This window comes from Prunus persica, chromosome G1 (assembly GCF_000346465.2).
Source record: "Prunus persica cultivar Lovell chromosome G1, Prunus_persica_NCBIv2, whole genome shotgun sequence".
Taxonomy (NCBI): Eukaryota; Viridiplantae; Streptophyta; class Magnoliopsida; order Rosales; family Rosaceae; genus Prunus; species Prunus persica.
The window spans coordinates 8,426,159-8,454,113 of NC_034009.1; the positions used below are offsets into that span (position 1 = coordinate 8,426,159).

Here is a 27,955-nt window from a genome sequence, read left to right on the forward strand (position 1 = left end):
CCATTAGAAAGCACTGTCGTTTCCAGACTTTGGACGACTCGTCGTTATACCTTCGTTAAAGCAAAATCAAAATGGGTTTAAGAAGCAGAAGCAACAGAAGAAGCTAAAAAGAGCAAGGAATCTGGAAATGGAGATGAAGAAGCTGAGATGGGCAATGGACGGAAGCTTTTGGGACCTTGACATATCGACTCCGAGGACCCTTGACGGACTGGCCAGACCCGTTCCCGGCGACCCACTTCCTCTGGGTCTGACCCGAGGCGCCAGGCTCTCCAGGCCCAAGCAAATTGACTTCATGCAGCGTTTCATGCCTGTCCCTTTTGTCCCTTCCTACGCCGCCGCCAATGGCTTCAGTCTTCAGCGAGTCCTCACCATACCCATTAGCGACAATTGGTACCCGCCACCAAAATCCAATTCAATTCCTTTTTTGCTTTTTCATCTTCACCGTTTTTCTTTATAAGGTTCAAGTTGAATCAGTAATTCTTGAATTGAAAAGCTCTGTAGGTTTGGGACGTTACTGGGCCAGTTCAATTTGCAGAGGTTCGTATCCTCTGTTAAGAAAAGTGGGAAGACAACACCACCAGACTCTGCATCTTCATGGATGCAAAGCATTGGAACCCACTTGCGTGAAAAGTCCTTGTATGCCCTTTCTTTCTGTTCTGACTTCTTGTTGACACCTGACGACACATTGGTGTTTAGTGTGGAGGCTTATGGTGATGAAAAGAAAGCTCGAAAGAAGGCACTTTTTCAGCACAAGGTGTGTTTGTGTTTACCCAAGTGTCAATTTTGTGCTACTTCTGGCTGGATTTACTGATAAAGCTTTGGCTGTTGTGTAAATTTCAGTTTTCTCATCACAATTTGACAGTGGAGGCAGTTTGGCCCGGGCTTTTTGTTGACAAGCCTGGTAATTATTGGGATGTGCCATTCTCAATGTCACTTGATCTGGCTTCGGTTGCTGCTGACTCCGGGGCCAGTTATCGTATATGTGCCCATCATAATTCAGGTTCACCGGAGCGCCTTGACAGTGGTCAGAGCGATGGAGTTCCTGCTAGTCTGCTTCCTGGTTTGTCTGTCACAAGTACTTTTTCTTTTAAGAAGAACATTGAGCTTTGGAGAAATAATGCTCAGAAGTTGAGAATGGTGCAACCATATGATATATTCCTTTCAAATCCTCATGTTTCGGCTTCGGGGATTATTGGTAAGACACTGCCTTTTTTTATTGCTGAATTATACTGGTAGATGATAATACATAGGAGAGGGGCAAGAGGGTGAGGTTTACTATAAGAATCATTTAGACACCCTTTTGCTTATATGAAAGAGATGTTTTCTGGGTAAAGAAAAGAAGCCATCAGGCGTTGGCATTAATGATTTACAACGTTTGCCCAAAATTGGGATCAAGTAGCTCTGTGCCCCTTTGTAGCATAAATTTTCTGATGTTCATAACTTTTTTGTGTACTGTGTTTTAGCTTAGCCAACCCCTGATAGTTGGGAATCAAGTGAGTTGAGTGGAGTAGTTGTTGTCTTAGCATCTTGGCCATTGTCTTATACATGTACAACTCTCTTACTAATTGATAATTCAAATTCGTTCATACACAGGTGCTGCTATGACTGCCTCGTTTGGTGATAGTTCGGTTAGGTCACAAATCGCAGATGATGATCCTGAGGGTTTTAGAGGCTTTAGTATTCGGGCTCCTGAAGTAAAATCTGCCTTTCTAGCAGATATATTTGCATCTGCATCATTTACAGCCCAGCATGGAAACTTCCAAAGGCTATTCCTAGATCTTACTCGCTTTCATGCCCGTTTGGATTTTCCTTCTGGTTCTAAATTTCTTTCAGGTGCTACACATCTAGCACAAGATTTTTTCAATTCTCAACAGCCAAATTTGGAAGCTATCCAGGACATTTGCCCCAATGCCACACTTTCTCTTCAGCAGCAGGTATCTATATTTCTTTTATATTAATTATATTTTCCGTCTTGGAAAAAATATTTCCCAGAATTCAAGTGTGATTTCAGAATGAGAGAAACATTGAGGTTATATGTTAAACTTGTTCGTGTAATGGATATTCCTGTGTTGATCTTGGGCTGCACCTTTGTAGTATCTGGGTTTCAAAGCAGTCCAGGTTATGGTCGTTTCTTACATAGCTGTTGTATCTGAATGACGTTGAAATGAATGTTGACTTTGAATTGCCTCTGCAATTTCTTGCAGATTGCTGGACCTTTCAGTTTCAGGGTCGATTCAGGAGTTGCAGTTGAACTAAAGAACCAAGACTGGAATATACGTGTGGACGAGCCCGTATTTGCCCTTGAATATGCACTGCAAGTCCTTGGTTCAGCCAAAGCCGTTGCTTGGTATTCGCCAAAGCACCAAGAATGCATGATAGAGCTTCGTTTTTACGAGACATAAAACCATGTGCTCTTGACTCTTGATAGGGTTATATTGTCGGGTCATTTTGAGGGAGATTCTCCCATAAATGAAAAAAAAAAAATTTCATTCGCCATTTGTCTCGCCATTTGTAAAGTGGTGTATTATTGGAGAATTTTATTTTTGCTGAATGCAATGGAAGTTCTGGTAATTGAAACTCTCTGTGCTTCAACATTATACTACCTTCTGAAAATTGGATAGATTTATAATTTAAAAATTAAAATTTTTTTTAAAAAAAGGAACAGTGATGATGCAATAAATACACAAGTAATTTTAAGAGATCCAATGGCAACAACTTTTAGATTTTTTTAACACAGATTGAAATCCTCTGGCCACACCATTTCTTGAATACTCATGTTATTGGTTCTTTGTTTATTGTTTTGGTACAAATGAAATTCTTAAATTCTTAGTAGAATGGAAGCTTACATGATCCTATGGTATAATGCCTGCCAAAACTGGTCGTGGAGCAACCAGATGGAAGCCTTAGATGCTCCTCGTTATACTTGACTGTCGCAAGACTTAGCCCATGAGGTGGAGCAAACATGGCATATTTAGCAAGTTCCCTGCGATCTCGTGTTGCCAATATCATGGGAACAACATAAGGAGGCAGTGCTTCCCTCCCAATTTGAAGCAGCAGAGAGACCTGCATAAGTGTTTCACAGAAAATGCTTGTACTACCATTTGATGAAATGCATTGCATAGTACTAAAAAGACAATAACTTTAGATGAAAAAGGTTAAGATGAATGCTTCACCATGTTCCGGACTTGTCGATATAAGAAGCCCGACCCTTCAACTTCTAGTTGTAAAAGAGCCCCCTAGACAAGGATTTTATTGAAGATCAGCAATGAATCATATCTTTCTCATAAAACTCATAGATAATGAAGAGCACCCTAAAATTCAACTGCTGTTGAAGAAATCTTGTAGTGGGGTTTGAGCAAGTACCATTTCAATGACATCAAAACGGAATATATTCTTTACTGGATCTCGCACTCGTTCTTTCTGGGAGGCATTGGCAAAAGCAGAGAAATCATGCTTTCCAATAAAATACTTTGCAGCTTCTCTCATAACCGCGGGGTTTAGCTTATGTGCACTATGGTAAGCATAGTCACGCTGAAATGGGTCCATGAATGTGTCATTATATACTTTGTAATGATAAATTTTGCTTTTTGCTGAAAAACGAGCATGGAACTCAGGCACTGCAGGGCTGATCTCCCTCACTCGAATATCAGAAGGAAGAAGACCGTTGAGAGCTGCATGAATGCTATCTATGCTGTCGTAGTTGAAAGGTGTGACAAAGTGTGCAACCTGAAAGCTGAACTGAAAGTAAGTCTTTGATATGTTGGTGGATTTCCTTGTTGTGTTTAATCTTGATGAGAGTAAGAAAGAAAATTAGACCTGACCCCAAGCATGTACTCCCTTATCTGTCCTACTTGCACCAACCAAACTAAGATCCTTCCTTTCCAGCTTTGTTGCTTGCATTAGAACTTTCTCCACAAAGCACTGTATTGTAGGAGGTGAACTCTGGTATTGCCATCCTGCTAATTCATGGAAGTGTTGGAAATGATTGATGCAGAAAGTGGAAGCTAATATCAAATTGGGATTTTGAAATGGGCATCTGAAATATCTCAAAATTGACAGAAATTAACCACCTTCATGCCTATAAGATGCCCAATTTGGAAACTTGCCATATCAACTAGAAAAATTAGACAGACAAAGTTGGAGAAGTTGAAGGAAATGTAATCATACATAGGGGCATTATGTCAAAAATCATTGAAGCACATTTCCATTTCTAAGCAGAGCTATTTTCATCAGAACTCAAAAGAAAAAAAGAAGAAGAATAAAGGTAATCACTTTCCTCTAAATTATCAAGTGGGTTGTCACTGGTGAATTAAGAATTGATTTCTAACTTCAAATCAAATATAATAATTAGCAACAAATCCATGACTGGAAAAAGCTTATAAAGCAAAGCACATCAAAATTCACATAATAGGAGGCAAAGCTCAATGCTTTAATGGAAGAAAGAAAGAGAACAGTAACCTGCATAGCGGGTGCCGTCATAAGCAATAACCAAACGCCACTTATACCCACCACCAACCCCAGTGTGGTTCATTACCAAGTTGTCTCCATCCTTTGCGTTCTGCTAAATTATCCATTTTTGTTATCGCCAGTTCACAATTATCATAATCAGAAACAGAGAGAGAGAGAGAGAGAGAGAGAGAGAGAGAGAGAGAGAGAGAGAGAGAGTGTGTGTGTGTGTATTGATCATTACCGAAGTATTAGTGGGAGTTGGAGAAGAAAGAGTCCCGTTAAGATTTGGAGGGGAAGGAAGGCCTACAACTACATTGCTACACATCTTCTCAGCTCTCCATTCAAAACCCACAATGCCACAAACGCTCGTTTTGCCAAATGACTCAAAGCAGATGCAAGTATAAGGGTTTAATCAAAACGAAAATAAATCTCCAGCCATCGAAAAAGTCAAAAGCAAAGAAGATGTAAGATGAACGGTTTAAAAAGGCTGACGAACCATAGTTATCCTACGTTCGGAGGCAGTCAATCTCAAGGCTAAAGGCTGGTGGTGAAGGCATCCAACAGATTTACCAGAGGAATTCTTCTGAGTCTGGATAGGAGCTGCACCTCAGGTAGATGAGTAACTTCTTCTAACTAATTGAACTACAAGCCTTTTACTCAACATGCTTCTGTGAACTATAATAATAAGTGTAAAATCTGCTATGATAGCATCAATTGCTCGTGCGCAACTAAACTTAACATGCAACTTGTACACACCAACACTTGTGTTCAGACAAACCTTCTCTTTTGGATCAATAAGACAACTTTAATTAACTAGCTAGTCATATCCTCATTATTAATTTTACACAAATGAAAAACTTGATCAAAGTTTAGTCCAAATCATGCAATCAAGAAATAGAGATAGAGTTGCATAATGTACATCATCTTCCAAGGTGGCAAATTACTAAAGTACCATTAGTGTAGGAGGTATGTACACTGTACATGACTAATTTTAACAGAAATATATGAAACACGTGTAATTAGAGGATTGGACTACCGGAACAGTATGCTGATACAGTGTGCTGATTAGAAAACAGTAAAACATCGTTTGTCCAATTAGGTGAGACCCACGTTGGTTAATGTGGGCCCACGGAATCTGATTGGGAAAGGAGATCATCTGAAGTACCGCATACCAATACAATCATACCTCATTGGTTCAATAATCGCCGTCAGTTCCAAGGATTTATTGAGACAAAAAACAAAAACTTAAAACTTCAGCCATTCAATTGTGGGCTCACCGTAGCTAATCTAGATACGGATGCAGTAAAGCATGACGGGTAAAGTCATCACACGGTTCGCTCCATCTCTTTCTGTGTATGTGCACGTTTCGGAGGGGGCAAGCACCTTCCTCTCTCTCTCTCTCTCTCTATCTCCTCTCGCTCTCTCTCCTGTTTTCGGAAAAGTAAACGAACTGAAGGCGTCTTATTGGTTTACCAGAGGAATTCATCTCAGTCTGGCTTGAAGGTTCGATTTTTATTATCCATGCAATCTAGGGTGCCTATCTCTATGAATTTTCTGTTTGGGTTTTTCATATTAGGGTTCTTGTTCCTCTCTCTTTTTCCATATTTTTTCACAGTGCAAAAGATTTGTCTTTTTTCTTTTAAATTTGATTATAGGTTCTGTTTGTTGTACTTGTTTTGAATTGGGATTTAGGGTTATTATGGGCTCCGCACCTTTTCCTGTGGGATTTGTGACTTTAGTAACGTCTGCAGATGGAAAATTTCGTGTTGTTCTCCCAAATAAGACATTGGGCTTGTGTAATTTCAGCATTAGGGTATAGATATGGGCAAAAGTTTCAAACTTTAGGGTTATTATTGTGAATGTAGTTCCAAGCGTAGTCTCATCAACTGTGAAATTCAACCTGCTTATGTGAACTTGGCTTCAAAAAATGGGATTTAGTCTCTTATTAACTGTGAAATTCAACCTGCTTCTGTAAACTTGGCTTCGAACAAATTTGTTATTTCCATTATGACTTCTTGTGTATAAACTTATAAAACAATATCCTTTTTGGGTGGGTAGGCCATGGCTGCAAAGAAGGTTATAGCAATATGCCAATCAGGTGGAGAATTTGTGACGAATAAGGATGGAAGTTTATCGTACACTGGGGGTGAGGCCTATGCGATTGACATTGATCAACAAACACTTCTTGGTGATTTCAAGTCCGAAATAGCTGATATGTTTAATTGTAGTGCTGAAACAATGTCCATCAAGTATTTCCTTCCGGGCAATAAGAAGACTCTCATTACAATCTCTAAAGATAAGGACTTGCAACGCATGGTCAATTTCCTTGGGGATACAGCCACAGTCGATGTTTTTGTCATGTCAGAGGAAGCCGCTGCTCGAAATGTGTCGAACATGCCTGCTAGTAGGTACTTTTTATTTTGTTCATCTTATTTCTTGCTGATTCGATACCCACTTGTGTGTTTGTTTCCCTGGATGCATAACCTTTTATGGTTCGGTTTTGGGTCACAATTGCAGCAATCACAATGTGGAACAGAGGCCATGGAAATGTGCTTATACCTCCATTGTTATCTTGCACAGAGTGTTACACGTGCATGCCTCTTTGTATTCTGTTGTGTAATTATATAGTACTGTGCTTGTGTGCCAAAAAAAAGCATTTAATAGAAGTATTACCCTACATGTGTTTTGCATAAAAATCTCATCGGGAATTGTTACCCTACATGTGTTGGACATGCAGGTCAAGCAGGACAACTGTGTCAGAAGCAGTGGTTCCTATCGTTGAGCCTATTGATGTGCGAGTTGATACTTGCAATGCCATTGACCAAATTGATATGGAACTCCATGAAACCCCTTTGGTTTCTGTTCTTGGTTCTTCTAGTGATGATAAGCATCCTAAAGCTGCACAACAGTGGGAAAATACCATCACTGGTGTGGACCAAAGGTTTAATAGTTTTGGTGAATTCCGAGAAGCATTGCATAAGTTTTCAATTGCACATGGCTTCGCGTATAGGTACAAGAAAAATGACAGTCATCGTGTTACTGTCAAATGCAAATCTCAAGGTTGCCCATGGAGGATATATGCATCAAGGTTGTCTACTACCCAGTTGATTTGTATCAAAAAAATGAATACAGATCATACATGTGAAGGAGCTGCTGTGAAAGCTGGGTATCGGGCGACTAGAGGTTGGGTGGGAAGTATCATAAAGGAGAAGTTGAAAGTTTCCCCTAACTACAAGCCAAAGGATATAGCAGACGACATTAAGCGAGAATATGGGATTCAATTGAATTATTCTCAGGCATGGCGTGCCAAAGAGATTGCCAGGGAGCAGCTTCAAGGCTCCTATAAAGAGGCCTATAATCAGTTGCCATATTTCTGTGAGAGGATAAAGGAAACTAATCCGGGGAGTGTTGCTGCATTTACCACTAAGGAGGACTCAAGCTTCCATCGCTTCTTTGTATCTTTCCATGCATCAATTGTGGGTTTCCGAGAAGGTTGCCGCCCTCTCATTTTTCTTGATAGCACTCCTCTGAACTCAAAATATCAAGGAGTTTTGTTGGCCGCAATAGCGGCAGATGGTGATGATGGTATCTTTCCAGTAGCATTTGCTGTTGTGGATGCTGAGACTGATGATAACTGGCATTGGTTCTTATTAGAACTGAAATCTGCAGTGTCAATATCTCAGCAGATTACATTTGTTGCAGATGTTCAGAATGGTTTGAAAAAGTCATTGACTGAGGTATTTGATAAATGCTATCACTGCTATTGTTTGAGGCATCTTGCTGAAAAACTCAACAAGGACTTGAAGGGGCAATTTTCTCATGAGGCAAGACGATTTATGATCAATGATTTTTATGCTGCTGCTTATGCACCCAAACTGGAGGCTTTCCAGCGTAGTGCTGATAACATAAAAGGTATTTCACCTGAAGCTTACAATTGGGTCATACAAAGTGGGCCAGAGCACTGGGCTAATGCATTCTCTGGAGGAGCCAGGTACAATCATATGACATCAAACTTTGGACAGCAGTTCTACAGCTGGGTATCAGAGGCACATGAGTTGCCAATTACACAGATGATTGATGTATTACGAGGTAAGACGATGGAAGCCTTCTATTCACGCAGGGTGGAGTCCAACCAGTGGGTAACAAGATTAACTCCATCTAAAGAGGAAAAGCTTCAAAAAGAAACGACAATTGCTCGATCACTTCAGGTGTTGCTCTCACAAGGTAGCACATTCGAGGTTCGTGGAGAATCTGTTGATATTGTTGATATCGACCATTGGGATTGTAGCTGTAAGGGATGGCAACTTACTGGTCTGCCTTGCTGCCATGCTATTGCTGTCTTTGAATGCATTGGTAGGAACCCATATGATTACTGCTCCAGATACTTCACAGTCGAGAGTTACCGTTCAACTTATGCAGAATCAATTCATCCTGTTCCTAATGTAGACAGGCCACTCCCAGGTGAATCAAGCCTGGCAGCAGTTACTGTTACCCCTCCACCAACCAGACGGCCGCCAGGCCGGCCAAAGATGAAGCAGGCTGAATCATTAGACATAATAAAACGTCAGCTCCAGTGTAGCAAGTGTAAGGGGCTTGGCCACAATAAGAAGACGTGTAAAGATTCCTAGCATTATTGTTTAAGGACCTCGTTAAGTAGGGTGCTTCAGCTTTTAACCTGTGTATATTTTGACATTTTTTATTGGCAGTTTAGGCTTTTGCTCTTTAAGCTTAAGGTAGTTTAGGATCTTTGCTTTGTTTTGTCAAACAAGCTTATTGATTTTCCAGTCACGCCATCATTTTAATAAAGGCATTTAATCTAGTTCTATACCCTTTTAACTTGCACGAATTTTTGCGTATGAGAAAACTTGTGCGTGGAACTTTGCATGAAATTTTTGTGGAGTATGAGAAAAATGTGCATGAATTTTTTTTCGGGTAAGCATGTTTCTCCTCCATGTGCAGTGTGGGAACCTAATTAAATCAAACCCTAGGTCAAATAATTCCTACCATTTGGGGATTATTTGACCAAATTGGGAGTCAATCAACCTAATTAGGAGTTACTCAATTTAATTGGGAATTATCCAATTAAATTGAACGTTACCTAATTAGGTCGAGATTTGATTTGGTTAATTACCACGATCCTCAATTAAAGGAGAAGTTACCTAATTGAATCGGGATTTGATTTGATACCTACCACAATTAGGGATTTGATTTACCCTAATAAATCAAATCCCTAATTAATCAAATCAATCCCAAAAAGGGGAGGAATAATTCCCTTCCATCTACGGAATTATTCCTCAGAAACCCTAGCCTCCGAGACTACTATAAAAGTATAGCCACACACAATGGTTGAGGTACGTCAGAATTACTACTAAAATCTCTGCAGAAAATTCCTCTCAAACCCTAGCCACCTCTTCTCTTTCTCTCTTTTACATAAGGCTCCGGCCGCCCGATTTATATTATAAATACATCTCGTACCCTATTTTAGCTATCGTTTCTCTAAAGATCAATTGAACTGACTTAGGCATCGGAGGGCCTTTGGTCAACACCCCCGGGTGTGGTCTTTTACTCCGATCTGTTTTGCAGGGAGAAAGAGAGGCGAAAAAGACGAAGGAATCTTAGGCGAATATTCTCCCGTGAGATTATTTGCACAAACATGCAGAATGCTGATTGTACAATTATGCTTGTGGAGGGGGACGTGTGTCTTACTCCGAACTTTCCCATTGCTCTCAAATTCCAATCTACGTGTGTATTGGCAGAACACTTATCACATTAGAATCTATCTCTTCAGACTGGTTTAGGCATATCAGATTCTCATAGACTCATCATGGCCTTAAAGCAACCTTACAAACAAACTACTCAACATTATGCTTGATTTATGATGCTGCATTTAGGAAGATAAATATTAAATACAATAAAACTGAGATAGATAATGAGTCCTTTCGTATTTGTAAGGAACGACTAAAAACTGGGACTAATTTTCCAAGCAATTATTATTATTTTCTGATTCATCAACTGCCATGCATCACACCTGGGTATACATGTCGGATAGTATTAATCTGTTCTAGAGAGTATTGACTATTTATTCATAATATTATAAGATGTTTGGTGCAGTTCTGGATAAATAGTCTAACTAAGTTATACTATGTTCGGTGCTGTTCCGGATAAAATCATATCATACTATTTTTTTGACAAAAAAATCTTTGATAATTTAAGTAGAAATTGAAATTGAAATTACACGAATTTTTTTTGCTAAGATTCATATGACAAGATTTGTTTTTCAATTTTTTTTCATATAACCCATTATCATAATTGTAGTATCTCATATATAAAGAAAAAAACGCAAGAAAAACTCAACAGCTTGTATAGAGTTGGATACACAGCCGCATGTATTGTTCCAATACAGCAAGAAAAAAAGGTCAAAAACGAAAAACTCATAACATAACTTCGACAAACATTAAATAAAAAAGTAAATATATAAGGGGAGAGAGAGAGAGAGAGAGAGAGAGAGAGAGAGAGAGAGAGAGACCTAGAGAAGAGTGAAGAGAATAACCTCGGAGAAGATAACGGAGAAGAACCCTAAGGGGAAGAAGATTAAAATAGCGTCGTCGGATTGTTCACGTGAACGTGTGTATTCTTTTTCCCTAGCTGTATAATTAAGCATGTATTATCTAAACCAGGGTGTGTGGATTGTATTAGTTAGTCAGGTAAGGAGAGTATTAAAAGCCCAACTCATTTAAAATAGTCAAGTAATTAAATAATACAAGTTGACACCAAACACATGACATGGACTATTTACTCATATCCAGAGTCTAATATGGTGTACCAAATGCAGGTTCAAAAATATTAGACCTTTGGACAATAACCTAATTGAGTGTTTTAGCATATACAGTTATATAAAGCAAAATGCAGAAAATGGTGAAACATTCAAAATATCATAAAAAAACCCTTGGTTAATGCAAATATTAAAATATTAAATATTAATTAAATGAGGATAATATTGTAAATTCACACTTTTTTATATTAAAAAAAATTAAAAATTAAAAACAAAATCAGATAATGAGTAGTTATGTTCCATAAAAATAGGACCCATTATTTTTTAAAATTCTAAAATAAAATTAAATAAATAAAAACTAACTTGCACCAAGGGGCTAGTTTAAAAAAAAGGGGAAAACTCTCTCATAATCAGAACAACAATCATTTTTAAAAGAGTGCTGCTATTTCCACCCACCTTACTTTCAAAATTTTAAAGATAAATTTATCCCTTCGTAAAATGACTTATAAGGACTTAAGGAAAAAACCTCACTTTGAGAAAAAGAAAAAAAAAAGGCAGGCAGCTGAAACTAAGCTTATTATGACAAGCTCCTATCCAAAAAATAACCCCAATTTTCATTCCTTATGCTATTACAAACATAGGGTTTGCGTTGCTTGGTATTGATTAGGGGTGGGCACTCAAACCGGCGAATCGAAAATCCGAGCCGAACCACACCGAACTAAACCGGAAAAAAATCGAGTTGACCAAAAAGTCAAAAACCGGTCAAAAACCGAACCGGACTGGTTTGGACCAGTTCTGGATCCGATTCCATGTCTTCAAAAACCGAACAAGCCCGAACCGAACCGATGAAACTAAAAAAATATATAATTTCAATATATATTTATATTTAATGCTATATTTTTAATTTCACTAAAAAAAACCTAATATTTATCCAAGTTCAATGTCAAACTATCTCTCTTTTCTCACTTTAATATTTATTTTTTATATGAAATTGAATAATTTGTTAATTTTCAAGTAAAAAAAAATATTTCAGTTGAGAATTGTATTAAAAAATAATTTAAAAAATAATTTTTATAATCCAGTTCAAAACCGAACCGGAATCGGAACCGGACCAAAACCGATTCAAACCGAACCGGACAGTTTTTGAAATTTTTTTATTAAAACCGAACTGAACCAAATCGAATGAATAATACCGGATCGGTTCTAATTTGAGGCAAAAACTGGTCCAAACCGAACCGTGCCCACCCCTAATATTGATATGGGATTTAGGGAACTAAATTATTTGATTTTGAGACTGCTTGTGCTACTTCAAATTACTATTTCTATGCTGTTTGCAAATCACATTCGTCAAGGTGAGGCTGATTTGATGATTGCTGGGGGAACGAAGCTGCCTTAATTCCCATAGGCAATGAGAATTTACTTGAATTAACAAATTAATTATTAGCAAAGTGAATTTACTTGAATTAATAATTAAAAGGTATTTTAAGAATAATGGTGGGTGAAAAAATAAGATTGTATTTTTTCAAATTTACATGGTGAGTGAGAAGATAAGGTAGGTGGGGATATATGACAAGGAGGTGAAAATATCAACACTCTTTTTAAAATTCATGCAACTATCTACTAAAGTTTTCCCAAAATATAAAATGAATTTTTGAACTATTTCAATTCTTGTATATAAAATTATGGATCTTGTTCATATCTTTTTTTTTTTTTCCTTTTTTGAGGATAATATATGCTTATTTACTTTCAATGGATGCAAAAGTGTGCAGAGACTAAAACAACATTGGTCGTATAGATAAGTTCAGAAAAAGTGACAAAATTATGTATACATTATCTCCAAGATCCTAAAACAAAACTACACAGGTTCGTGCGGTTCCATTCAGGAAGAGACACGCAAATTGCAACCCCAACATGTCGACACCTTCGATCAAAGAAAAAAAAAATAAAAAGCCAAAACAAAAAACCCTGTCGACACCTGGGAGGCATCAGCATGACACGTGTCCAATTATCTAGTCTGAACACGTTCTGAACTTGCCACCTTGTGTTACACCTGTCCTCCTACTCTTGCACACCCTCCTCTGCCTTCTCTTTCTTCTTCTTAAAACCACAACCCCCCCAACCCTAACCTCTCTCACATTCCAATACACTTCTTGTACAAATCACATACTGCAGTTTTCGAGAAACACTTGGCATATTTGAATCTCTTCAGACTTTGTTCATGGCTTCAAAGCAACCTTTCAAAGTGCTATTTGTTCTTGGGGTGGTGGCGGTGATGCTTGCCACCATTTGCAGAGGCTCTGGTGTGGACCATACGTCTTCCAGTGATGAGGGGTTTAAGGTGAAAACAAGGCAACCGCAGGACGAGGCCGCAGAGAAGGAAAGAGAGGGCAGAGAAAGCTCAGACTCAGAGTCATGGGCAGAGTGGGCCAAGGAGAAAATCTCTGGAGGACTTGGATTGAAGCAGGATGATGATGACGAAAATAATAAGAAAGCTTCTGATGCTGCTTATGACACTGCCAAGAACACCAAGGACAAGGTTCAAGACACTGCTTCTGGTTAGTAGCCTCAACATTATAGTAACTTTTTTTATTTTAAATTTTTTTTTTAATTTAATTTGCTTTCATAGTGATGATTTATGAGATATGGCATTTTGTATATATGGATGTGATTGATTTGAATCGATTTAGGGCTCGTTTGGGAGTGATTTTGGAGGGGCAAATAATCACTTTTATGTAAAAGCACATGAGAGCCTAGAATCACTTAAAATCATTTTTAGTGATCTTCTGGAGAAGCATGTGGAAGGTGTTTCTTCTCAAAAGTGATTTTGGCCTACTCTGAATTATTCACAAACGAGCGCTTATAAAATCATGGACTTGCTTTGCAATTGGGTTTGTTAGGTCATTTGAATTTTGTACATGTGTTTTTGCGATAAATGTTCTGATTTTAGTGCCCATAATAATTGATTGTTGTGTGTGAATTCAAACTTTAACCTAGTGTTACTCAGAGAGATCATGAGTTTTTTTTTTTAATTTAAAAAATAAAAAATAAATAAAATGCAGATAAAATGAAGTGCTGAAATGTGGGTTATGCAGGAAATTGGGGTTATGTTTGTGTTAGGGATGAAGATACTTTACATCTTAATCTGACTTGAGAAAAGCATATTTTTCTAAATGAACAACTGATAAATGGGGGCTTTAATTAATGATCAGGAACTGGTCAATACACCACAGAGAAGGCCAAAGACATTAAAGATACAGCAGCTGAGAAGGCTAGAGAAGTGAAAGAAGCAGCAGCAGAGAAGGCTTTTGAGGTTGAGAAAGCAGCGAAGGAGAAGGCGTATGAAGCCACAAAAGCAGTAAAGGACAAGGCCTCTGAAGCCACAAATGCAGCAAAGGAGAAGGCTTATGAGGCTACAAAGGCAGCGGAAGATGAGACATACGAGACCAAGAATGCGGCTGAGGAAACAGCCAGCAAGGCTGCAGAGAAGGCCAATGAGGCAAAGCAAAAGGTAGGGCAAACAGCAGAGGAGATTAAGAACAAGGCTTATGAGAAGGCAGAGGAGACCAAGGAGGCAAAAGAAAAGGCAAAGCAAAAAGCAGAGGAAGTGAACAAGGAGGCCTATGAGGAGGCAGAGGAGACCAAAGAAGCAAAGCCAAAAACAGAGGAGGTGAAGAACAAGGCAGCTCACAAAGCGAAGGAGGGTTATGAGGCAGCCAAGAAGAAAGCAGAAGAGACTGTGAAGTCTACCAAGGACACTGTGGCATCTAATTTCGAAGCTGCCAAGCAGACGTCACAGAAGATTAAAGAGAATGTGGCTGGTCAAGGCCGTGATGAGGAGCTCTGAGCTGCTCTGCCTGTAGTTTTCTATCCACACTTGATGACCATTTCTTCTTATATAGTTTTGTTTTGATCAAGTCTCTGATCTTACAAGTTGGGTTTTGTTGTGTAGAGATGTAGTTTTGTATTTTATGTATGTTTGATTTTGTTGTAATGTACTTCTTTCAATCTCTGCTTGAAATATAATTTGGAGCCAGCTTTGTATTTCGAACTTGAGCAATAATATGAAAATTTTCGTCTCCACAATTGTTTTGGGGCCGAGACCCTATTGGGATTTGTCAAGGCTGTCCGTTTAGAGCATTTCTACCCCCTTTGTCATGAGAGCGGATCCGCTGCCCCCAAATTGGTGTACCCTTCATGTCCCCTCTTTAATTTGTTAATTTGCTGACACATGTCAACTAACATAACAGGGAGTTAACTCTGTTAACTTTTTCATTTGACAATTTTAAAAATTAAAAAAATTAAAAACTATCCAAATAACCTAATAGCCAGCAAGCATCGTCTAACTTGCAAAACCCAGCGAATGTCGTCTTCCTTGCTAAACCCAGCAAGCGTCGTCTTCCTTGCAAAATCCAGCCATACCCACTCTCCTCCCTCATAATCTATGCATCTTCTCCACCATCAACTCTCAAACGCTTGCAAAACCCAATTCTCCTCCCTTCTAATATAGAAAGAGATGGTTAATGATTGCATAACACAAACCTCTTCCATGATGGCTTCATAGAGAAAAGTATCCTTGCGCATTTTCGATTCCACAGAGTACTTTAACAGTGTGTGATGACTTCCTAGCTGCTCAAAAACCCATTTACCTCTAAATGAGTCAAAGTCCCCTTCAACCTGTTCAAAACTTATCTCCTGTTCAAGCTGTTCACACAAGTCTAGGACAACACGCGCATGAAGCACCATATAAAGTAAGCCCTTGCATCCTTCCTGCACATTACAGGAAAAGTAAGTTTACTTGTGTATGACTTTTAAGATGATTGGCACTCTCACATCACTTAAGTTAAGAGTATTACAATGACATATCAGAGAGTGCCTATTTATACAGCTACAGCTATAGATTGTCCTCTTTATTAACCAATAACATCCATAAAATGTACATTTAGAGATCAGACACATTATATGATCCCAAAATTAAAAAAGACACTTTATAAAAAGTATGGTCTTAGATTACAGTTAATGGAAAGACTGCTAGTACCAGGAAAGTATGAGTATAGTAGTAAGAGAGGTGGTAGTATTCTTCATGTAAAGTGTTGTTCCAAAAGTGAAGCAATTACCAAGAACACTCCAACTCAACGTGCAATTCTCTACGACAAATAACGTGTGCGGAAACATACTAGTTTTGTTAGTTTTCCAAGGTATTGCAAACATGTTTGAGCTCCCACATTGGAGCACAAGAGTTCCTTGGAGGTCTTTATAAGACTTACTCTTGTAAATAGAAAAGTTTGTATTGGCTATGCAAGTGGCCCAATTGAGTGGCTTCTGGATATAACCTTTGATTAAATGCACGGCTATACTCTTTGTTTTTTTAATTTATTTTAAAAATAAAACTGTGTTGACACGTGGCGACAAATAGACGGAGGTTTCCTCTTTTTTTATATTAAAAATAGTATAGCCGCACGGCTATACTCATTATTTTAAATTCTTTTTAACCGATCAGTTATGTTATTTAGTATATAGTATAGCCGTGCGGCTAGACTCGATTTTTGTCTAGTTTCTTTTAAAAATAGTACAGCCGGGAGGTTTTTCTGTTTTTTTTATATAAAAAAATTGTCTTTAATAAATAGTATAGACGAGCGGCGATGGTCTTTTACATATACACACACATATATATATATATATATATTTACGTACGTACGTATTTTTTAATAATACATTCGTGTTCTATACACGTCTCACTTTTTTTAAAAGCAAACATACAATAGTCGTATTGTACTTGTGCGTACGTATTTGTAATATTTTATACACGTATTGTTTTCAAAATTTCCAACAAGACGCACAAAATTCGCTTATCATACAAATAATTCTCACATATTAATGAATAAGAATAACATATGTTATAAAACTTTCATATAGTGGAAGATTAATATCTACTTTGGATATGTTGAAACTAGAAAATTAATATTTAAACGGGACAAACTAATGCAACAATGCAACAAGGTGGGTCCTTTTTTATTTTTTTTATTTTCTTATTTTTGTAGTAAAGGGAATTGCCCCTTTTAAACAAAATTTATTTTAAAGGTATAGCCGGGCGGCTATACTTCGAATTTTTTTCTTCAGCAGGTATAGCTATACTTATTGTCTGACACGTGGCGCGTTAGCCAAAGAGGGTCATCCTTTTTTAAAAAAAATAATAAAAATAGTACAGCCGAACGGCTATACTCCGTGTTTTTTAATTTATTTAAAAATAAAACTGAGTTGACACGTGGCGAAAAATAGATGGAGGTCCCCTCTTTTTTTTATATTGAAAATAATATAGCCGCGCGGCTATACTCATTTTTTTAAATTCTTTTTAACCGATCAGTTTTGTATGGCCGGGCGGCTATACTTATTGTTTGACACGTGGCGCGCTAGAGGGTCATCCTTTTTTAAAAAAATTAATAAAAATAGTACAGCCGCACGGCTATACTCTTTGTTTTTTAATTTATTTTAAAAATAAAACTGTGTTGACACGTGGCGACAAATAGACGGAGGTTTCCTCTTTTTTTATATTAAAAATAGTATAGCCGCGCGGCTATACTCATTATTTTAAATTCTTTTTAACCGATCAGTTATGTTATTTAGTATATAGTATAGCCGTGCGGCTAGACTCGATTTTTGTCTAGTTTCTTTTAAAAATAGTACAGCCGGGAGGTTTTACTGTTTTTTTTATATAAAAAAATTGTCTTTAATAAATAGTATAGACGAGCGGCGATGGTCTTTTACATATACACACACACATATATATATATATATATATTTACGTACGTACGTATTTTTTAATAATACATTCGTGTTCTATACACGTCTCACTTTTTTTAAAAGCAAACATACAATAGTCGTATTGTACTTGTGCGTACGTATTTGTAATATTTTATACACGTATTGTTTTCAAAATTTCCAACAAGACGCACAAAATTCGCTTATCATACAAATAATTCTCACATATTAATGAATAAGAATAACATATGTTATAAAACTTACATGAAAATATCATATAGTGGAAGATTAATATCTACTTTGGATATGTTGAAACTAGAAAATTAATATTTAAACGGGACAAACTAATGCAACAAGGTGGGTCCTTTTTTATTTTTTTTATTTTCTTATTTTTGTAGTAAAGGGAATTGCCCCTTTTAAACAAAATTTATTTTAAAGGTATAGCCGGGCGGCTATACTTCGAATTTTTTTCTTCTACAGGTATAGCTATACTTATTGTCTGACACGTGGCGCGTTAGCCAAAGAGGGTCATCATTTTTTAAAAAAAATAATAAAAATAGTACAGCCGAACGGCTATACTCCGTGTTTTTTAATTTATTTAAAAATAAAACTGAGTTAACACGTGGCGAAAAATAGATGGAGGTCCCCTCTTTTTTTATATTGAAAATAATATAGCCGCGCGGCTATACTCATTTTTTTAAATTCTTTTTAACCGATCAGTTTTGTATGGCCGGGCGGCTATACTTATTGTTTGACACGTGGCGCGCTAGAGGGTCATCCTTTTTTAAAAAAATTAATAAAAATAGTACAGCCGAACGGCTATACTCTTTGTTTTTTAATTTATTTTAAAAATAAAACTGTGTTGACACGTGGCGACAAATAGACGGAGGTTTCCTCTTTTTTTATATTAAAAATAGTATAGCCGCGCGGCCATACTCATTATTTTAAATTCTTTTTAACCGATCAGTTATGTTATTTAGTATATAGTATAGCCGTGCGGCTAGACTCGATTTTTGTCTAGTTTCTTTTAAAAATAGTACAGCCGGGAGGTTTTACTGTTTTTTTTATATAAAAAAATTATCTTTAATAAATAGTATAGACGAGCGGCGATGGTCTTTTACATATACACACACACATATATATATATATATATTTACGTACGTACGTATTTTTTAATAATAGATTCGTGTTCTATACTCATCTCACTTTTTTTAAAAGCAAACATACAATAGTCGTATTGTACTTGTGCGTACGTATTTGTAATATTTTATACACGTATTGTTTTCAAAATTTCCAACAAGACGCACAAAATTCGCTTATCATACAAATAATTCTCACATATTAATGAATAAGAATAACATATGTTATAAAACTTACATGAAAATATCATATAGTGGAAGATTAATATCTACTTTGGATATGTTGAAACTAGAAAATTAATATTTAAACGGGACAAACTAATGCAACAAGGTGGGTCCTTTTTTATTTTTTTTATTTTCTTATTTTTGTAGTAAAGGGAATTGCCCCTTTTAAACAAAATTTATTTTAAAGGTATAGCCGGGCGGCTATACTTCGAATTTTTTTCTTCTACAGGTATAGCTATACTTATTGTCTGACACGTGGCGCGTTAGCCAAAGAGGGTCATCATTTTTTAAAAAAAATAATAAAAATAGTACCGCCGAACGGCTATACTCCGTGTTTTTTAATTTATTTAAAAATAAAACTGAGTTAACACGTGGCGAAAAATAGATGGAGGTCCCCTCTTTTTTTATATTGAAAATAATATAGCCGCGCGGCTATACTCATTTTTTTAAATTCTTTTTAACCGATCAGTTTTGTATGGCCGGGCGGCTATACTTATTGTTTGACACGTGGCGCGCTAGAGGGTCATCCTTTTTTAAAAAAATTAATAAAAATAGTACAGCCGAACGGCTATACTCTTTGTTTTTTAATTTATTTTAAAAATAAAACTGTGTTGACACGTGGCGACAAATAGACGGAGGTTTCCTCTTTTTTTATATTAAAAATAGTATAGCCGCGCGGCTATACTCATTATTTTAAATTCTTTTTAACCCGATCAGTTATGTTATTTAGTATATAGTATAGCCGTGCGGCTAGACTCGATTTTCGTCTAGTTTCTTTTAAAAATAGTACAGCCGGGAGGTTTTACTGTTTTTTTTATATAAAAAAATTGTCTTTAATAAATAGTATAGACGAGCGGCGATGGTCTTTTACATATACACACACACACATATATATATATATATATTTACGTACGTACGTATTTTTTAATAATACATTCGTGTTCTATGCACGTCTCACTTTTTTTAAAAGCAAACATACAATAGTCGTATTGTACTTGTGCCTACGTATTTGTAATATTTTATACACGTATTGTTTTCAAAATTTCCAACAAGACGCACAAAATTCGTTTATCATACAAATAATTCTCACATATTAATGAATAAGAATAACATATGTTATAAAACTTACATGAAAATATCATATAGTGGAAGATTAATATCTACTTTGGATATGTTGAAACTAGAAAATTAATATTTAAACGGGACAAACTAATGCAACAAGGTGGGTCCTTTTTTATTTTTTTTATTTTCTTATTTTTGTAGTAAAGGGAATTGCCCCTTTTCAACAAAATTTATTTTAACGGTATAGCCGGGCGGCTATACTTCGAATTTTTTTCTTCAACAGTTATAGCCGGGCGGCTATACTTATTGTCTGCCACGTGGCGCGTTAGCCAAAGAGGGTCATCCTTTTTTTAAAAAAATAATAAAAATAGTACAGCCGCACGGCTATACTCCGTGTTTTTTAATTTATTTAAAAATAAAATTGAGTTGACACGTGGCGAAAAATAGATGGAGGTCCCCTCTTTTTTTTATATTGAAAATAATATAGCCGCGCGGCTATACTCATTTTTTAAAATTCTTTTTAACCGATCAGATTTGTATGGCCGGGCGGCTATACTTATTGTTTGACACGTGGCGCGCTAGAGGGTCATCCGTTTTTAAAAAAATTAATAAAAATAGTACAGCCGAACGGCTATACTCTTTGTTTTTTAATTTATTTTAAAAATAAAACTCTGTTGACACGTGGCGACAAATAGACGGAGGTTTCCTCTTTTTTTATATTAAAAATAGTATAGCCGCGCGGCTATACTCATTATTTTAAATTCTTTTTAACCGATCAGTTATGTTATTTAGTATATAGTATAGCCGTGCGGCTAGACTCGATTTTTGTCTAGTTTCTTTTAAAAATAGTACAGCCGGGAGGTTTTACTGTTTTTTTTATGTAAAAAAATTGTCTTTAATAAATAGTATAGACGAGCGGCGATGGTCTTTTACATATACACACACACATATATATATATATATATATATATATATATTTACGTACGTACGTATTTTTTAATAATACATTCGTGTTCTATACACGTCTCACTTTTTTTAAAAGCAAACATACAATAGTCGTATTGTACTTGTGCGTACGTATTTGTAATATTTTATACACGTATTGTTTTCAAAATTTCCAACAAGACGCACAAAATTCGCTTATCATACAAATAATTCTCACATATTAATGAATAAGAATAACATATGTTATAAAACTTACATGTAAATATCATATAGTGGAAGATTAATATCTACTTTGGATATGTTGAAACTAGAAAATTAATATTTAAACGGGACAAACTAATGCAACAAGGTGGGTCCTTTTTTATTTTTTTTATTTTCTTATTTTCTTATTTTTGTAGTAAAGGGAATTGCCCCTTTTAAACAAAATTTATTTTAAAGGTATAGCCGGGCGGCTATACTTCGAATTTTTTTCTTCAACAAGTATAGCTATACTTATTGTCTGACACGTGGCGCGTTAGCCAAAGAGGGTCATCCTTTTTTAAAAAAAATAATAAAAATAGTACAGCCGAACGGCTATACTCCGTGTTTTTTAATTTATTTAAAAATAAAACTGAGTTGACACGTGGCGAAAAATAGATGGAGGTCCCCTCTTTTTTTTATATTGAAAATAATATAGCCGCGCGGCTATACTCATTTTTTTAAATTCTTTTTAACCGATCAGTTTTGTATGGCCGGGCGGCTATACTTATTGTTTGACACGTGGCGCGCTAGAGGGTCATCCTTTTTTAAAAAAATTAATAAAAATAGTACAGCCGAACGGCTATACTCTTTGTTTTTTAATTTATTTTAAAAATAAAACTGTGTTGACACGTGGCGACAAATAGACGGAGGTTCCCTCTTTTTTTATATTAAAAATAGTATAGCCGCTTGGCTATACTCCTTATTTTAAATTCTTTTTAACCGATCAGTTATGTTATTTAGTATATAGTATAGCCGTGCGGCTAGACTCGATTTTTGTCTAGTTTCTTTTAAAAATAGTACAGCCGGGAGGTTTTACTGTTTTTTTTATATAAAAAAATTATCTTTAATAAATAGTATAGACGAGCGGCGATGGTCTTTTACATATACACACACACATATATATATATATATATTTACGTACGTACGTATTTTTTAATAATAGATTCGTGTTCTATACTCATCTCACTTTTTTTAAAAGCAAACATACAATAGTCGTATTGTACTTGTGCGTACGTATTTGTAATATTTTATACACGTATTGTTTTCAAAATTTCCAACAAGACGCACAAAATTCGCTTATCATACAAATAATTCTCACATATTAATGAATAAGAATAACATATGTTATAAAACTTACATGAAAATATCATATAGTGGAAGATTAATATCTACTTTGGATATGTTGAAACTAGAAAATTAATATTTAAACGGGACAAACTAATGCAACAAGGTGGGTCCTTTTTTATTTTTTTTATTTTCTTATTTTTGTAGTAAAGGGAATTGCCCCTTTTAAACAAAATTTATTTTAAAGGTATAGCCGGGCGGCTATACTTCGAATTTTTTTCTTCTACAGGTATAGCTATACTTATTGTCTGACACGTGGCGCGTTAGCCAAAGAGGGTCATCATTTTTTAAAAAAAATAATAAAAATAGTACAGCCGCACGGCTATACTCCGTGTTTTTTAATTTATTTAAAAATAAAACTGAGTTGACACGTGGCGAAAAATAGATGGAGGTCCCCTCTTTTTTTTATATTGAAAATAATATAGGCGCGCGGCTATACTCATTTTTTTAAATTCTTTTTAACCGATCAGTTTTGTATGGCCGGGCGGCTATACTTATTGTTTGACACGTGGCGCGCTAGAGGGTCATCCTTTTTTAAAAAAATTAATAAAAATAGTACAGCCGAACGGCTATACTCTTTGTTTTTTAATTTATTTTAAAAATAAAACTCTGTTGACACGTGGCGACAAATAGACGGAGGTTTCCTCTTTTTTTATATTAAAAATAGTATAGCCGCGCGGCTATACTCATTATTTTAAATTCTTTTTAACCGATCAGTTATGTTATTTAGTATATAGTATAGCCGTGCGGCTAGACTCGATTTTTGTCTAGTTTCTTTTAAAAATAGTACAGCCGGGAGGTTTTACTGTTTTTTTTATATAAAAACATTGTCTTTAATAAATAGTATAGACGAGCGGCGATGGTCTTTTACATATACACACACACACATATATATATATATATATATTTACGTACGTACGTATTTTTTAATAATAGATTCGTGTTCTATACACGTCTCACTTTTTTTAAAAGCAAACATACAATAGTCGTATTGTACTTGTGCGTACGTATTTTTAATATTTTATACACGTATTGTTTTCAAAATTTCCAACAATACGCACAAAATTCGCTTATCATACAAATAATTCTCATATATTAATGAATAAGAATAACATATGTTATAAAACTTACATGAAAATATCATATAGTGGAAGATTAATATCTACTTTGGATATGTTGAAACTAGAAAATTAATATTTAAACGGGACAAACTAATGCAACAAGGTGGGTCCTTTTTTATTTTTTTTATTTTCTTATTTTTGTAGTAAAGGGAATTGCCCCTTTTAAACAAAATTTATTTTAAAGGTATAGCCGGGCGGCTATACTTCGAATTTTTTTCTTCAACAGGTATAGCTATACTTATTGTCTGACACGTGGCGCGTTAGCCAAAGAGGGTCATCCTTTTTTAAAAAAATTAATAAAAATAGTACAGCCGAACGGCTCTACCCCGTGTTTTTTAATTTATTTTAAAAATAAAACTGTGTTGACACGTGGCGAAAAATAGATGGAGGTTTCCTCTTTTTTTATATCAAAAATAGTATAGCCGCAAGGCTATACGCATTATTTTAAATTCTTTTTAATCGATCAGTTATGTTATTTAGTATATAGTATAGCCGTGCGGCTATACGCGATTTTTGTCTAATTTCTTTTAAAAATAGTACAGCCGGGAGGTTTTACTGTTTTTTTTATATAAAAAAATTGTCTTTAATAAATAGTATAGACGAGCGGCGATGGTCTTTTACATATACACACGCGTATATATATATATATATTTACGTACGTACGTATTTTTTAATAATACATTCGTGTTCTATACACGTCTCACTTTTTTTAAAAGCAAACATATAATAGTCGTATCTACTTGTACGTACGTATTTGTAATGTTTTATACACGTATTATTTTTTAAATTTTCAACAATACGCACAAAATTCGCTTATCATACAAATAATTCTCACATATTATTTAATAAGAATAACATATGTTATAAAAATTACATGAAAATATCATATAGTGGAAGATTAATATCTACTTTGGATATGTTGAAACTATAAAATTAATATTTATATGGGACAAACTAATGCAACAAGGTGGGTCCTTTTTTATTTTTGTATTTTTGTTTTTAAGGGAATAGCCCCTTTTAAACAAAATGTATTTAAACAGTATAGCCGGGCGGCTATACTACTAATTTGTTTTATTAAAAAGGTATAGTCGGGCGGCTATACGTATTTTTGACACGTGGCGCATTAGCAAAAGCGGGTCATCATTTTAAAAAAAGAAATAGTACAGCCACACGGCTATATTCCGTGTTTTTACTTTATTTAAAAAATAAAACTGTGTTGACACGTGGCGACAAATAGATGGGGTTTCGTCTTTTTTTATATTAAAAATAGTATAGCCGCACAGCTATACTCATTTTTAAAAATTCTTTTGAGATGCTATGTTTTATTATTTATTAAATAGTATAGCCTTTTTGTCTAATTTCTTTTAAAAATAGTATAGCCAGATGTTTTACTTTTTTTTTAAAAAAAAATTGTCTTTAATAAATAGTATATCAAGGAAGATGACGTTCGCTGAGTTTTGCAAGGAAGACGACACTCGCTAGTTGCTGGGTTATTTGGACAGTTTTTAATTTTTTTAATTTTGAAAGTTGTCAAATAAAAAAAGTTAACAGAGTTAACTCCATGTTATGTTTTTTGACACGTGTCAGCAAATTAGAGAGGGGACATGGAGGGGACACCAATTTGAGGACAGCAGATCAGCTCCCCTTTGTCATGGTAGTGATACTTCTTGTAAAAGTCAAGTTGTGTTTTCACTCATTCCCATGACAAAGGGCAATTACTTTTTACTTTAAATTTTGTTTTATTTTTTATACTTAAACAAATAATTTGGATAAGATTTTTAATTGTTATGTGTTCATATTTATTATAAAATTCACATCTCAAATTTCATCGGTTGTCATGTGTCGATCGTCGTCTTGGTATAGCATGTCGAGAAAAAAGAGGCGTATAGGGTCACCAATTTATTATAAGATTTAAATTTCATATTTCTTATAAAATTTTCACTCTTTAAAATTGCACCCCGTGTCATCTCTATCTTCTAAATCCCTCTATAAAACCACAGCTTCAACTCATACCTCTCACACCATATCATCTATATCCTTTCATTTCTCATATTTTAGAAAACACATTTTACTCTCAATGTCTTACATGAGGAGGTTGTTGGAAAGGCAAGAGCGAGAAAATGAAGAAAAAATGAGCAAACAAGCTGAAGAAGAAAGGGAGTGGGAAGAAAATGATGATCAAGTTGCCATGCCAGTGGGTATGCTCCATCAATCAAGCCAACACAACCGTGGTTCACAACGTGGTCGTGGCCCGAACGTGGACATACATAGACACTCTCGGGGTAAGAATCTTTTGGAAGATTACTTTATCCCAAATTCGTTGTACACTAATTTAGATTTTTGAGGGCGATATAGAATGCAGCTTCATTTGTACTGGGTTTTGGGTCTTCTTCCGGAGCAAAAACTTACAGCTTCTTTATGGATGCTGGCGTTTGGCGCATTTGCAAACAAGGTGGATGAGATTGCTAGGATGAGAAAATCCACTATTCTAGAAAGTTTGGTCAGACTCTATGATGCAATTGAAACTCTCTACACGATGGATTACCTCCACAAACCTACACCTACGGACCTCCAAAGGCTTCTATAAAAAGCCAAGGGTCAAGTTTCCCAAGCATGATTGGAAGCATCAACTGTATATATTGGCAGTGGAAGAATTGCCCAACTGTCTGACAAGGAGATTATGGGAATTGGAAGGACAAAAAAAGTATCATTCTGGAAGCTATTGCATCATTCGATACCTAGATTTGGCATGCTTTTTTTGAAGTTGCGGGATTTCAAAACGGCCTTAATATGCTCGGTCAATACCCGGTGTTCAATGATGTGTTGAGAAGTCAAGCCCTTCAGATCATGTATGAAATCAACAATATCGTCTACTCATGTGGGTATTACCTAGCAGACAGAATTTACCTGCGGTGGACGACATTCGTCAAAACAATTCTACATCCCCAATCGGATAAGGAAAAATACTTTGTTGCCTATCAAGAGTATAAGAAAGATGTAAAAAAGTGTTTTGGTATCCTCCAAACTCGATGGGTAATCATTAGGAGGGCTGCTCGTATGTTTGATGAAGAGGTGCTTTATAGCATTATGATGACATGCATCATCCTCTATAACATGATTGTGAGGATGAGTATGATTATGATGAACCCGAGATGTTCGAACCCGATCATATGAACACGGCATTAACAAGAATTTATGAACGGCCCGTGCGAGCAAATGGACAATCACTGGAGCACGAACCGTTAATTAGATATGGTTGTTACAACAACTGTGTGATTGACCGTTATACGAAAATGCAATCTTCTTATATTCATGAAAGACGTCAAGTTAACTTGATGGAGCACTTATGGGTGCTGAGAGACAATCACAGTCAATGAAGTCAAGGTTAATGTTTAATTTTGAATTAGCTTTGTTACTGTTGTTTTTTTTTTTGAATTATACTTTGTTTGTGTTTTGTAATGAATTGTGTTTTGTTTGTGTTTTTAATGAATTATGCTTTGTTTTTATGTATGCAATGTTTTAAATAAATAGCTATATTATTGAATGCTTTCTTTATTCAATAATATACAAGCAATACAACTAATTAAGAAATACAACTAATTGAGAGAGGAGCTTATCAAAAGGTTTTGGGTCGCTCTTTCATTCACGCGAGGAGAGCCTTGACGGCTAGGGTTAGGGTTTCTCCCATTTTCTTTACTCATTCTCTGCGTCGTCTCTCTCAATCTTCTCTGATTGTCTCTTGTGGTTCTTCTTGGTGAATTGGGTATGACCTTTTTTTTTTGTTGCTCTATTGTTCTCCATGGAGTGGCTGCGTTGACTTCCTTTCTGGTTTCCCAAAGAGCCTGTCGCTAGTGAAGGGTCTTCATCTTAACGTTATAGAGATAGCCATCGCCTCTTTTGCTTAAGAGGATGACAAGTATGCGACACCAAAAGGGAATCAAAAGCCTGCAAAAACTGGTGTTCGGCATCTGATTGTTAGTGGCACGAATTTTTCTTGTAACCATAGTTTTTGTATCGAGGATTTTGTTGACAAGGCGAAGGAGACCAGCCTCGAGGGGTCTCCAAGATCTCCATAATAATTCTCTTATGGAACGTTCGTGGGCTTGGCAACCGATGAACAT

At 35.8% G+C, this 27,955-nt stretch overlaps 4 protein-coding genes across 7 annotated transcripts; 3 read left to right on the forward strand and 1 right to left on the reverse strand.

Moving 5' to 3' along the window:
- LOC18788347 (protein TRIGALACTOSYLDIACYLGLYCEROL 4, chloroplastic) lies at positions 77-2,572 on the forward strand. The gene is made up of 5 exons (XM_020554406.1): positions 77-390; positions 502-754; positions 841-1,195; positions 1,594-1,934; positions 2,205-2,572. The coding sequence occupies exons 1-5, from the start codon at positions 128-130 to the stop codon at positions 2,400-2,402; spliced, it is 1,410 nt and encodes a 469-aa protein (XP_020409995.1). The 5' UTR covers positions 77-127; the 3' UTR covers positions 2,403-2,572.
- On the reverse strand, positions 2,698-4,895 carry LOC18788784 (tRNA pseudouridine synthase A 1). Of its 2 annotated transcripts, none has more exons than XM_020561530.1 (6): positions 4,691-4,895; positions 4,459-4,561; positions 3,817-3,956; positions 3,364-3,726; positions 3,174-3,236; positions 2,698-3,063 (listed from the first exon to the last, which is right to left on the reverse strand). In XM_020561530.1, exons 1-6 carry the CDS (start codon positions 4,772-4,774, stop codon positions 2,827-2,829), a joined length of 990 nt encoding a protein of 329 aa, XP_020417119.1. In that variant the 5' UTR covers positions 4,775-4,895; the 3' UTR covers positions 2,698-2,826. The 2 variants fall into 2 exon arrangements, with proteins under 2 accessions (XP_020417119.1, XP_007222628.1); XM_007222566.2 differs by having other exon boundaries at positions 4,459-4,558; positions 4,691-4,891.
- LOC18789117 lies at positions 5,798-9,276 on the forward strand. 3 transcript variants are annotated; one of them, XM_007221846.2, is made up of 3 exons: positions 5,798-5,952; positions 6,508-6,857; positions 7,187-9,276. In XM_007221846.2, the coding sequence occupies exons 2-3, from the start codon at positions 6,511-6,513 to the stop codon at positions 9,075-9,077; spliced, it is 2,238 nt and encodes a 745-aa protein (XP_007221908.1). In that variant the 5' UTR covers positions 5,798-5,952; positions 6,508-6,510; the 3' UTR covers positions 9,078-9,276. The 3 variants fall into 3 exon arrangements, with proteins under 3 accessions (XP_007221908.1, XP_020409840.1, XP_020409841.1); XM_020554251.1 differs by lacking the exon at positions 5,798-5,952 and having other exon boundaries at positions 6,509-6,595; positions 6,678-6,857; XM_020554252.1 differs by lacking the exon at positions 5,798-5,952 and having other exon boundaries at positions 6,741-6,853.
- LOC18788434 (late embryogenesis abundant protein D-29) lies at positions 12,776-15,328 on the forward strand. Its single transcript, XM_007222625.2, has 2 exons — positions 12,776-13,776; positions 14,431-15,328. The coding sequence occupies exons 1-2, from the start codon at positions 13,440-13,442 to the stop codon at positions 15,063-15,065; spliced, it is 972 nt and encodes a 323-aa protein (XP_007222687.1). The 5' UTR covers positions 12,776-13,439; the 3' UTR covers positions 15,066-15,328.